Genomic DNA, 12,940 nt, shown 5'->3' with positions numbered 1-12,940 from the left:
ATGCAAATCGACTCTTTTGATCAATAGTAAGCAAATGACATTTCAAAGGACCATATTACTAGTTTGAGTTTTGAGCTGTTTTGAACATATCATTATTTTAAAGGATGTTCACATAGGATAATTGAAAAAATAGGCATTTAGGACACTGCATTGCACTGTCAGTTTGGGGCTCTTTGTCAGTTACAATGTCCATTTTCATTAGGTAAATTTAATAGTTTAATACAGAAAGCTGGTTCACCTCTGTGGCTGCATTCACTGTGGAGAGAAAGGGGTTCGCTCTTGTTTGAGTTCAATCACTAAAATCGTGTTTGAATTTTGATTGAAATGTCAATAACGTCCTTCACTTTCTATGTTACCCTTATGATTTTACAAGTGACATTTCCAGTCAACCAAGCAAAATAGCAGTGGCAGATTAAGCACATGAAACATCAAACTAATGAACAGTTGGGTGCTTTCTAAACATCTGCTTTTGAGACAGTAATTTATATCTTGGATGTCTATTAATTTTCAAATGCTGATCTTAATATCTGCCAATGAATGTCTTCCTGGACTAATATTTTCTCTGTATTTCTTCATAGAATTCAGAAAATATTTATTTGGAACCTCCGTACTGTTTTCCACCCCAATAAATTCAATAAATACAAAAATAAATAAAAAAAATATTTATATCTTTCAATATACAGGTACATAGTTAAAAAAATCAAATAATACAGACTGGTATTAAAAAAAGAATGCAGATTTTCTGTATATCCACTTACACACATGATAACCCCAAATCTTTTCCTAAGGTTGTGACCACTGTTTACATTTTCTTGTGTATCTATGTGGGAATAAAAAACAAAAGGAAGCTAAAATCCCTAAACCCTTCATGTGTGTGTGTGTGTGTGTGTGTGTGTGTGTATACACACACACAGATATACACACATATATATATTACACACATACACATAATGCATACATAGTACCTATGTACATGCATACACGTATCCCAAATAGACTTACACTGTGCTTGTTATGTATCTTACCTTTTTTGCACTTAAGCACGTATATCATGGAGATTCAGACCTTGTCTTTGTCTTCAATAGTGCATAGTGTTAATATTTCATTTTGTAACTGTACCATAATTTATTTAAACAGTGCCCTACTGTAAATAAACATTTAGGTGATTTTTACTTTTTGTTGTTACACTCTATGTTACAACCAATGTTCTCACTCATATATGTTGGTGTATTTTATACTTGATTCATAGATTAAATCTTATCACAATTATTGTATTAAAGAGTATGTGCATTTAAAATTTTGATAAGCCTTTCGTATCATCATCCAAAGAGGTCATGCCAGTTTATATTTTTTGTAACAGCATCTGCAAGAGTGCCTTGTTTCCTTAGGGATTTGTGTATGTTTTACATCTTTGGTTGTTAAAATCTACCGTGGGGATGAACTTCCATTTACCGTGCTGGTCAGGGAGCGCTGCAGCCTTGAAGAGAGGTTCCCCTGCTCCTGTTAGACTCCTTAACATAGTTATGCTTTTGCACAACATCCAAAACAAAGACCACTGTCATTTTTGGGTGCCATTTGCTAGCCTTTCCACCCACCACCTTTAGAATTGACTGGCAAAGTGTAATCACATGCAATGGAGAAACTAAGCTTTTTCATTTTTTTTTCAACTTGATTTCATAGATGTTTGGTGTGTATGTGGGTGTTCTGGGCATAAAAGCCCAAGCATATGTGGGCTGTAAAATTTCACATTTCCTACATAAATTGCAAGTTTCCCAAATAAAAAAAGAAGGAAGTTTTATTTAACTGTACAAAAATGAAATACATGGCCTCTAATTGTGTATATAAATAGCTGATACTGAATGAATGTGAGCAACCATTCTTCCTCTTCCTCTGAACCTCTTAAAATCTATGAATCTATATCTAATTAGTGAATATGAGCTTTGAGAACTAGAAATATGACATTATTTATTCTCTAAAGGATCTTAGAGTATTACTGAAGAAAAGAGCGCCACGTTAGAGTAATGCATACAACTGAGTACAAAGGACGTTAGTGCTGCAAGGCACATTTGGCCTTCAGAGAAAGGCTGGGATCACTAGGGGCTCGTGTCTTGAAGTATGAAGAGTACGTGAGATGTGCATATTTAATGCTTTATTTCATTTATTTAATAAATAAAAATATTTATCTAATGCATATTTAATGCTGTTGTCACAAATGGCTCTTAAATCTAACCTGGTAAAATATGAGACTAGAACTTACTTGCATTTTAACATCTGGGTGCTCTCTAGGCAGCTAACCTTGAGAAGTAAGAAAGTATAAGGGTCATAGCAGGGATCGTCAGGGCCAAGGAGGCAGCATGAGCAAAGGTACGGGGTCGGAAGCAAATATGACCTATGTGAAATATGATGAAATTAGAATGGCTTGTCTGACCGAGCAGATGTTGCTCTTGAAGTTTTATAAAATGATCATTAGGTTGAAGGTCAGAATATTTGGATTTAATTCTTTGGCTCTGGTGATAATGAGTTCTGTGACCAAGGACAAGTCCTTCACCAGGCTGGGGCTCAGCTTCTTTGTCTATAGAACAAGAGTGTTCGATTCGAAGATCCTTAAGAGCCTTTTCACTTCAATAAGCCTAAGATATGGCACATAAGCAATAGTCAGATGACTAGGGTGGACCTGGGTGGCTGAGATTAGAGGGTCTTGAAGGCACAGCAGAGGAAGTTGTCCTTGATATTGTGGCCACTGGACTTGATGTACTGATGGGGTGGGGGACATGGTTGCCTTCAACTTGGGCATAGTGTAATGAAATCTATTTTATAATATCCTTAAATAGATGTTGAGAAAATGTTTAGGGTGGGATTGTTTTAGTTTTTTATTTTTCAGTAGTACTAAGCTTTTTGTTTGTTTGTTTGTTTGTTTGTTTGTTTTTATCATTTTATTGCCCCACACATGGCTGATAACAGTTTGCATCTGCCAATATAATTCATTTACAAGTTTATATGGAGGAATCATAGAAAGGAGAGGTTTATAAAGCTATCTTAGAGTTTTTTTCTCTTTGTTTTTTGTATGAGTCTTAGCAAATACTGTTTTAAAATATACCTGTGATTTTGTTTTTATTCAGGTATAGTGAGACTAACAGATCAAGAGACAACTACTTTTGAAAAGATAGTTTGTTACTCACATTTCTCAAGAGGAGGGGGCACGTCACACCATGCGGGGCCATCTGGGGAAGGTCGAGAATCGGTCAGAAGGCAGAAGGACTGAGGGGAAAATGTAGGCGAAGGCCTTTATTGTGTTTTTTATAGGAAGGAATGGGCAAGGCAGGGTGAGCAAGTTAAGCAGGTTTAGGGTTCGCTGGTTTGAATAATTTTCGTGCTCTCTGGCTGTAGGGGCTTTCTCTGTGTGTCTAGTACCTGGCCCGGGGATGATTCAGGGCAGGAGGACAGTGTCCCAGACTGCAAGAGCCTGATAAAAAGTGGTGAATGGGGTATGGACTCAGGATTGGTGGTTTGCATATCAAAGGCATGACCACAGGCAAGTTGTTTGCTAGTTCTAGGAACTAGTTCTCCTTGAGAGGAACAATCCTGCCCCTGTCCAAAAGCCCCCCAAATGTCAAAGCATCATAAAATACAGAAAATAAAAAACATGTTAATAAAAATACTATAGAGGGATTTCATTCAGCGACTGTAATTATATTATTGAATATTTTAACAAAATGAGAAAATTTCCTTCTCTCTCTCTGCATCTGAATACCAGTAGGGCGATGGAAAGTAATCCTTTCCTGAATTTGTGTCTGAAAGGTTAATTTCATTTATCTTCAGTTTGTACCCCACATTGGATCAGACCAAAAGAGAATTTGAAAAGTGGACTTGAAGCAGCAGGTGAAATGCCGATAGTAGTTTATTACTGGAGTGATTAAATAGGATTTCAGTGTTTTGTATAATTCATGAAGGCAGCAGATAAAAGCCTCCATTCTTATGGAGGAGGAACAGCAGGGTACTCCAGCGCCATCCGTTGCTCCAAAACCTGGGTCTGACAGTGAAGGAAAGGAGTGGGCATTATCCCCCAGTTATAAGTGGTGACTTGGAACTGCCAAACACAAATCACAGGGTGGAAATCCTTCGTTTTGCTTCCTTGATTGGAATTCATAGAGAAATGTAGACACTGATTAATTAGAAAACATCACTCTAACTTGTAGTAGAAGTATATGTTGCCCTCCAGGGCCATCAGGTGGGAATGGAACATGAAGCCATTTGGGTGATTTTCCCATCTCATAGTCCTCCTTTCCAAAATTACGGATTTTAAATTGAAGAATGGGGATGTAGCAAAGACGTATTTGCAAGACATATAGCAAAGACATATAGCAAAGACATATAGCAAAGACGTATTTGGTTCCTTAAACCAATATCTCCCATTTTTCAGAGCACTGATTTTGTGTTTCCCCTCCTAAAGCTTTACTTTCATTTTTTAGAACTAAAGTTCAAAACCTGAGAAATCATAGTAATGGTTTCATTTTTCTCAATTTGTATTGATTTCAATAAGTGTTCTGTCTGGGAGGATTAGGAAAACTGCTCATTTTTCCTTTTGTTTTGTTTTTTTAAATTCTCTATTCATTAATAGCAGTGTGGATTTATTACCTTTATAGAATAATTAATTAGCTCAGACAGAAGCTAAGAACATTAAAGCTAGTAGGAGCTTTGGAGAGCAATTATTCCAATCCCTTTATTTTACAGAGAAGAGAAATCAGGTCCAGAAAATATATGTCATTTGTTCACAGTTACGTAGCACTTTATGGGTGGGGTTGGGATTTGGCCTTAGGTCACCTGACCCCAAATTCTGCATCTTCCCTGCTCTGTTGTATGATATTAAATCCTTTTTTGTTTGCAAAATTGTTCAAAAAATGAGGTCAGTGTATCATAAGAGAAATGTAAGTTTATTCTGAAATACAAAATTATGATCTCTGGTGTGTATATTTATAACATTGATCCATCTGGAAAAAAACATATGGATATAATGATCCTGGGTAATTTAACTCTGAAGTGAGAGGTAATTTTTTTTTTTTTTTTTTTGGTGAACAGTATGTTTCTTCTATCTAGGCAGAAAGAATTTCAATAGCAAATGAAGTTGTGAACCAAACAACCAAACATCCTAATCCACTAACTGAGTGACAGACAATATATTACATATTTCTTATATTTGAATGGTATCATGATTATAAAAATGCTTCCGTAGTTGTTGTGCTCACATAATCAACTCTTGAATACTGTGTCTTTTTACCATTTAGGTTTTTGCAGTAGAACCTTTATGAGAAGAGACTTGTTATTTTAAATTATGTAAATTTCCCTTGTATTAAATGGGTAAAGAAGAATGAAATCGGGGTAAAGAGCTACCATAGAAAATTAGATGTGATTCAGCTCATCAATTCACATGCAGTAGAATAGAGGTGGGTAGGATTGCATTACTGCTTTCCCACCCCCACCCCCTGCCTGGTAAACAACATCCATGCGGCTCATCATGTGACACACAGACCTCCAGCTGTAGCATCAGCTGGGGACTGGTTGGAATCTCATAATCTCAGGCCCCACTCCAGACCTACTGAATCAAGATTTGCATTTTAACAAGATTCCCAGGGGGCTTACATGCATGTTGAACTTTGAGAAGCACTGGGTTATGGTACGTTTTATCAGGATGCTATCTCATTAATTACATTAAGATATCTAAGTGAAGTAAGTCAGACAGAAAAAGCAGAGAACCCTATGATTTCACTGATATGTGGTATATAAACCAAAAAGAACAAGACAAACAAATGAGAAACAAAAACTCATAGACACAGACAATAATTTAGTGGTTACCAGAGGTTAAGGGGGTGGGGGGTGGGTGAAGAGGGTAAAGGGGATCAAATATATGGTAATGGAGGGAGAGCTGACTCTGGGTGGTGAACACACAATGGGATTTATGGACGATGTAATACAGAATTGTACACCTGAAATCTATGTAAATTTACTAACAATTGTCACCCCAATAAATTTAATTAAAAAAAAAAGATATCTATGATAACTTTGTACTAATTTGCATTCATACTTTCGTTCAGCAGATATTTGTTTAACTAGACTAGGTGTTAGGCTGTGTTTTGGGGATAAAAGATGCTAAGACATTGTCTGCTTTCAGTGAACTCATCAAAGCGGGCAAGACCAATAAGACAGATGATGGTAGTGCAATGTGGTAGGCCCAATAATAGAGATTTGTATAGAACAGGGGTGTCCAAACTTTTTTCAACGTTTTTCACCACCAGCCATATGCGCTAAAATACACAAACAGCCGGGCCACTCACTCAAGGTGAAGTACGTATTGCCTCACCTGGTTTATTTAAGTAAACTAAATATATTTTTGGAATTTGCTGTGGGCCAATAAAAAATGGATCATGGGCCGCAGTTGGCCCGCGGGCCGCAGTTTAGACACCCCGGTATAGGATATCTCCAGGCTTCAGAAGACTGCCCAACCTAGCATGGGTGGAGGGAAGAGGAGGAAGTAGGATCAAAGAAAGCTTCTCGAGCTGACTCCTACAGGATAAATATAATAGGTGTGTATTAGTTTTGTACTTCTGCATAACAAATTACTACAAACTTAGAGGTTGCAAACACCCATTTCTTATTACCTCACATTTTTTGTAGGTTTCATGGACAGGCATGACTTAAATGGATTCTGTGTTTAGAGTCTCAAAGGGTGAAATTAAAGTGTTGGCCCGGCTGAGTTACTTCTGGAGCTCAGTGGTCTCTTCCAAGCTCATGTGGTTGGTGGAAGAATTCTGTTCCTTGTGGTTGTAGGGCTGAGATTCCTGCTTTCTTGCTGGCTATAAAGCAGGGGTCCCTCTTGGCTCCAAGAGGCTCTATAGTTCCTTGCCATGTGGCCATCTCACAGCATGGCAGCCTGCTTTTTCAAGGCCAGCCGGAGACTCTCCTGTTCCAGTTAGCTGAGGTATGTCATATATTGCACTGCAATCGAGAAGTGACCACCCCATCACCTTTGCTGTATTTTGTGGTCTAGACTCAAGTGATAAGTTCTGCCCCCCACTCGGGAGCAGACTCTACAATGGTGTGGCTCCTTAGGATCATTTGAGAATCCCTCCCACCCCAAGGAGAGTAAGCTGGTAAGGTGGGAGTGCAGGTAAAGGAGGCTGCAGAGTGAGTTTGGGGAACTTTGAGCAGGGGATGAAAAGAGGTTTCGAGTATAAAATGATGAACTTATTTTGTAATTATTGAATTTCAGGAGCTTGTAGGGCATCCAGATGAAGCTGTGCAGGGAGACTTTGGATCTGCACATTTGAATTTTGATGAAAGGAGATATAAATCCACTGGTGGTCATGTTTCTGAGACTGAGAGTGGACTGCATGGTGTAGAGGGAGTGAGTGAAACAGGTGGTGGGCGAATGGAACCCCAGAAGAGCAGCAGGGAGGGTTGTGCTCAGGAAGAAATACTGGGGCAGGGAGACAAAGGCAAGCCCAGAGAAGTGCAGGGAGAACAGGAAGTATAGTATTGTTATTTAGGGGGCAAGAATGCCACGGGAGGCTGTAAAAACTAAACCAGTGTGGCACTGGTACTGGGATAGACAGATCAACTACAGAAGCTGAAGAGAAAAGCCGGAAGCAGCAGCAAACACACATGGAGTTCAGTGTGTAGCACACACATCCTAGACTGATGGGGAGGAGAGGTACTATCTAGGAAGTGGTCTTGGGACAGCTGAAGGGCCACCTAGGCAAAAATAGTGTGGCTTTACCTCACACCGTATTCTAGTACACATCATATCCTCAGATTTATCAAAGATCTGAATGTAAGAAATAACATGTAAGTGCAATAGATACAAACAGTAGACATAAACAATAGACATAAACAGTCTGGGAGTAGAGAAGGATTTTCTAGCTATTACCCAAATCTGGAAGCCATAAAAGAAAAGTTTCGTAGTTTCATTTGTTAAGTGAAACAAGCAACAAAACTCTCTGCATATTAAAAATATCATAAGAAAAATGAAAAAGCAATGACAAACTGGAAAAAATAATGCATCTCGTATTGTAGAGAAAGGACTAATCTTTGTGATTTATTAAGACCAAAAGATGAGTAATCATTTCAACAGAAAACTGGACCAAGAATATAAGGAGATATTTCATAGAAAAGGAAATACAAATGGTTTTTAAATATACAGTATCTTCAACTTCCTCATAATGAAACAAGTGCAAATTAAAACTGTAGTGAGATATCATTTTTCACTTGTCATCTTGGCAAAAATCCAAAAATTTGATAAAACACCCTTTTAGCTAAGCAATGGGAAAACAGGCCGTGATCCGAGGCTTGTGGGACTGTTCAGTGGGGCAGCTTGTGTGGGGCCTGACTTGATGGTACTTATCGGCAGGAAACATAAATCTCCACTTCTGAGAAGTCATTCCAGAGATATCATTGCACAATGACTTATGTGCTAGTTTTTCACTGCAGCTTTATATGATTGGAAAACAGATAGGAAACAACCTGAACATCCATAAATATGGAGCCAGTTATATAAATCATGAAATATCCATTCAGTGTAATATTGTGCAGCTATAAAAAAAAGAATAAGAATGCTCTTTGTAAACTCATAAGGATCTCTGAGGTACTTTGTTACGTGAAAAGAGAGATGGAAAACAGTATTATGATATGATACCTTTTGTGTACAAGAGCAAGAAAATAAGTATATATTCATGTTTCTTTGTATTTTTGTAAGAAAAACTTTGCAAGGGTATATTAGAACCTAATAACAGTGATTATCGAGTAGAGTATATGAGTTGGCCAGATGGGGGAGGACATTTAGGAAAATTTTCACTGTATAATTTGTTTTTAACTTGAACCATATGAACTCAAAAACTGAAATAAATAATATGTACAGAAAGATACCATAGTGAAGGCATCTCGGAATCTATCACACTCAGTTAAATATAGCTGTATGGGCAAATGGCAACCTGATACAGTCATCTTCATACTCGTTGGTTTGCTTAACCCATCAATAAAGAAACTTGAATCACATATCTACATATATGTGAATTATTGTTTATTTGAAAATTATATGATTTCCTACTATACAAATTGTATTTTGTACCTTGAAACCATAGCTACAAAGAAACTAAAAATGTATAACATGGAAATGAAATTAATGTTACTTTTTAACAGTTAAAAACGAGTTTGCTTTCACCACACTATTAATATACATGATTCCTTTTTGAAAGCTTGATTCAAAGCTTTGTGTTAACATGATCTAAAGTCTATATTCTAGGTTTGGTTTTAATGGTTGTCATATCTAGAATCACTGACCTTCCTGGTTTGTCTAGAACTGGGGGAGCCCTGAGGTGTGGGACTTAAGTGCTGTGGCCAAGTTAATCCTGAACAACGGGGAAAGTCAGTCACCCTGATGATAGTTTACAAAGATACGTCCCAAAGATACAGAGGAATAAGTTGAAGAAATGATTGCTGGGCAAACTTAATAAATCATGGTACTGATTTTTCAGCATCACCCATCAATTATGCAGAAGTTTTTGTATATTTCAGCTGCCGAATTTTCACCTTGTGTGATGACAATCAGTTTTTCTTGGGACCTAACCAAAAGTATTGCATATTTGTATTCCCAAAAGTGATTTCAGAGCCCATTAACACCCTTCACTTGGAAACTCTGTCCCCCAACTTTTAACTGTACAGTTATTATGAGTGTTTTAGGGGGCATACATTGTGTATGGCCATAAAATTATGTAAATAAAACATGTATCTGGGTACCCACTAACAAATGCTCTTTGCTCCTGTATCTTTTACACCGTAGTCTTTGTTAAATGGTCAACTTTCCTTCAAGATTGCTGTGAGAGTGTGCCACACCTTCTTATTGGTTGCTTGCATTGTCGATCATATTCAGTCTGTGGTTTCTTCCCTGGAATCTTTGAAGTCATTTGTCTATTCTATGAAGGTCAGTTTGGCTAAAATTAGATAATGTTATCTTAACTGAGCATTATAAACTGTAGTAGATCCCAGTAGGCTGAAAGCAAAGGTTGGAAGGAGGGCTTGGCTCTGGTGTAGGATGTGCCTCTCCCATCAGCCTGCCTTTTGTGTGACTGTCAGATCCAGGGATCCCATTAGGGAAACGCTTTTGTCAACTTCAGTATGAATTGGTATTGAACCTTACTCTCTCTCTCTGTCAGCCAACAAAGAATTAAGATAGTAATAAAAATTTCCTCCCATGTCTGAATGAATTGTGGTGTGCCCCTCCTGGGGTTTGTGCCCCTCCACACACACCTGGAGGGCACTGGCTCCTGAGGCGTTGTCCTTTCATTACAGTGGTTTTCATGGCTTGGCTTTCTGCAGACAGAAAAGTTGGTTTTTGGTGTTTCAAACAATGACTCAAAAATATGGTCTAAACCATGTTTTCTGTGTTCTAGGAGCAAGCTGAAGAAGAAAAAAGGGATGGTGCAGCTCCTTTGAGTCACGGTAATTAGCACCATCCTTTACAGGTTTAGTTCACAATGAACAATTTTTAAATGAAACTCATGAGATAGCTTTAATGGTTTTAGGTTTATTAATTTAAGTCAATAATAATTATATTATTTATCAATAGTGTGTTACATACTCTTTTGTAGACTTTATCACTGTCATCTAAGATTTTCAAATATGTACATCAAGAAAAAGTCTGAAGCTCTTATTTATTTGCTTTTTTAAAAAAGTTTTAAGCAAAACAACTTTTGATTTGGAAAATTTCCCTGTGAACAAGAAAAAAAGAGATGCTACTTAGTTTATTCTTTGCTTAAGCTTTTCCCAGATTAGCTTAAATTTCTAAGGATTGCATTTGTACTCTTTCTATTGAAGTCATGTTTTAGAGGCGATATTCATTTGCTTTAAAATGAATATCTCTCATTATGGTCATTAATACATCAATTGGTTTTAGATAACAGCTTTTTAATATTCAGCTAATTCTCTGATGCTTTAAATTTAAATCAACAAATGCAGATGCTGTTTCCCTGGAATATGTATTCATACTGTTTGTGATTATTGTATATAAGTAGCCAACTGTTACTAAATTTTCTGTAAAATGTAGTTGAATGTTTAACATTTGTGCTATTCTCCATGGGAAGGAAGTATATAAATTTGATAATTCTCTCTAATGATGTTTTAAAGTACCTTAAGTGTTTGTTTAATAAGTTTTGTTTTGTTTTTGTTTGTTTTTTAAATAATGGAAAAAACTAAAAATACCTTGAAAAAAATGACAAACAAGAATTGAGGTTTTTAAAGACTATTTTATATTGCTTAATCTTAGGACCCAATATAGAAAATTTGTGGTCTTCTACTTAAATGATTTTAAAAATAAAAGTTGTTTTCTGTTTTAAGAAAAATGCTCCTTTAAACTTCTTTTTCTCTTTTGCTCTCCCCCTAATCCTATCATGTTCTTTCCTCAAAAAACAAAGTAGAATGTGGTAATTTGATAATTATGTAACTTGATGTTCAGCTCCATTGAAATACACTTTAATTATGCAATACTAAAATTCCAGAAATAAATTTAGACTTGTACATGGCCCTAAAGGCAGGGTTTTTAAAAAATGCATTGTTTTTCTACTCAGAAAGAGGTTGTGATTTAGTATATATGTTGTTTCTTCCCTGCAGCTGTATTTTCACACTAATGTACATTGTTTTAGGTTCTCTTATTCTATGATTGAAGCATTGATTCTACAAAAAGAAAAAAAAAAGCAGTTAGGCCAACCATTTAAAAATGTTCAGTCTTCAAAACTAAGATTTTTAAAAATAATTTATTATTTATAATTTTATTATAGTCAGGTATATGTTTATCTTAAATAGTTTTCCAGTTTTAATGGAAAGTAAGTTTTTGCTGTTGTTCTTCCATTGATAGATTTGTTTTATAGTTAGTGGTCCATTCTCGAAACTATTACCCTTTGTTTTATTATTCTCCAAATCTGTTATTCTTGTTGCTGTTTTTCCCCCTGTAGAACATAGCTCAATGTTTAGAAGAAGGCTGAAATTTGGTTTTTGTATATAGATGCTACAAACTGCCAGTTGAAATGAAAACTGAATTATTGGAGGGGCTTTTGAAGTAATTTACATTTTTACCACTTTTAGTGGGATAAAGGGAACTATTCCCTAAATTGCTTATTGTCCTAGTATTATAATGAGGATTTTTCCTCCTTTAGTTCCTGGAAACAGTTTAATCTTTTCTGTAGGGTGCTTGCAAAACAAAAGAGATTTAGTCATTTACCTTATGTCTTAAAAATAATATCAAAAGAAGATGAAGGGATTAGAAAATGAAAGTAGTAGACACATTACAATCATGGGGATATGGAATACAGTATGGGAATATCGTGTTTCCCCAAAAATAAGACCTAATCGGACAATCAACTCTAATATGGCTTTTGGAGCAAAAATTAATATAAGACTCAGTATTATATTATATTTATTATATAATGTTATGTGATGCTATGCTGTGCTGTGCTGTGCTATGCTATATAATACCCGGTCTTATAGCATTGTAAAATAGGACCGGGTCTTATGTTAATTTTTGCTCCAAAAGACGCATTAGAGCTGATTGTTCAGCTAGGTCTTATTTTCGGGGAAAGGTGGTATAATCAACAATGTTGTAAAGCTCATGTAAGGTGCCAGATGGGCACTGGACTTATCAGGGGGATCACGTCATAGACGGTGTAGATGCCTGACCAATGTGCTATACACCTGAAGCTGAAGTAGAATAATATTGAATGTCAACTATAACTAAATATATGGGTGTTTAGTTATATATATATAAATTATATATATATATATCGTCACAGGAGGTGGAGCATAGCATAAGGAAGATAGTAAATGGTATTGTAACAGTTATATGTCAGACGGGGTAGTAGCTTTGTTATCACTTTGTGAGGGATGTAAATGTCTAACTATT

The 12,940-nt window shown here is 36.4% G+C and overlaps 1 protein-coding gene across 3 annotated transcripts in view; it reads left to right on the top strand.

Moving 5' to 3' along the window:
• The window catches only part of L3MBTL4 (L3MBTL histone methyl-lysine binding protein 4), a 460,291-nt gene that overhangs the window by 114,158 nt on the left and 333,193 nt on the right, over positions 1–12,940 (top strand). For 2 of the 3 annotated variants that reach the window (XM_081078815.1, XM_081078813.1), the window contains one exon: positions 10,440–10,488. The exons of the other annotated variant lie outside the window; for it this stretch is intronic. In XM_081078815.1, coding sequence (XP_080934941.1) covers positions 10,440–10,488 — 49 coding nt within the window. The remainder of the gene's footprint in view (positions 1–10,439; positions 10,489–12,940) is intronic. 3 annotated transcript variants of the gene reach the window in all.

Source organism: Rhinolophus hipposideros, assembly GCF_964194185.1.
Source record: "Rhinolophus hipposideros genome assembly, chromosome: 17".
NCBI lineage: Eukaryota > Metazoa > Chordata > Mammalia > Chiroptera > Rhinolophidae > Rhinolophus > Rhinolophus hipposideros.
This window is presented reverse-complemented; position numbering and strand designations above follow the sequence as displayed.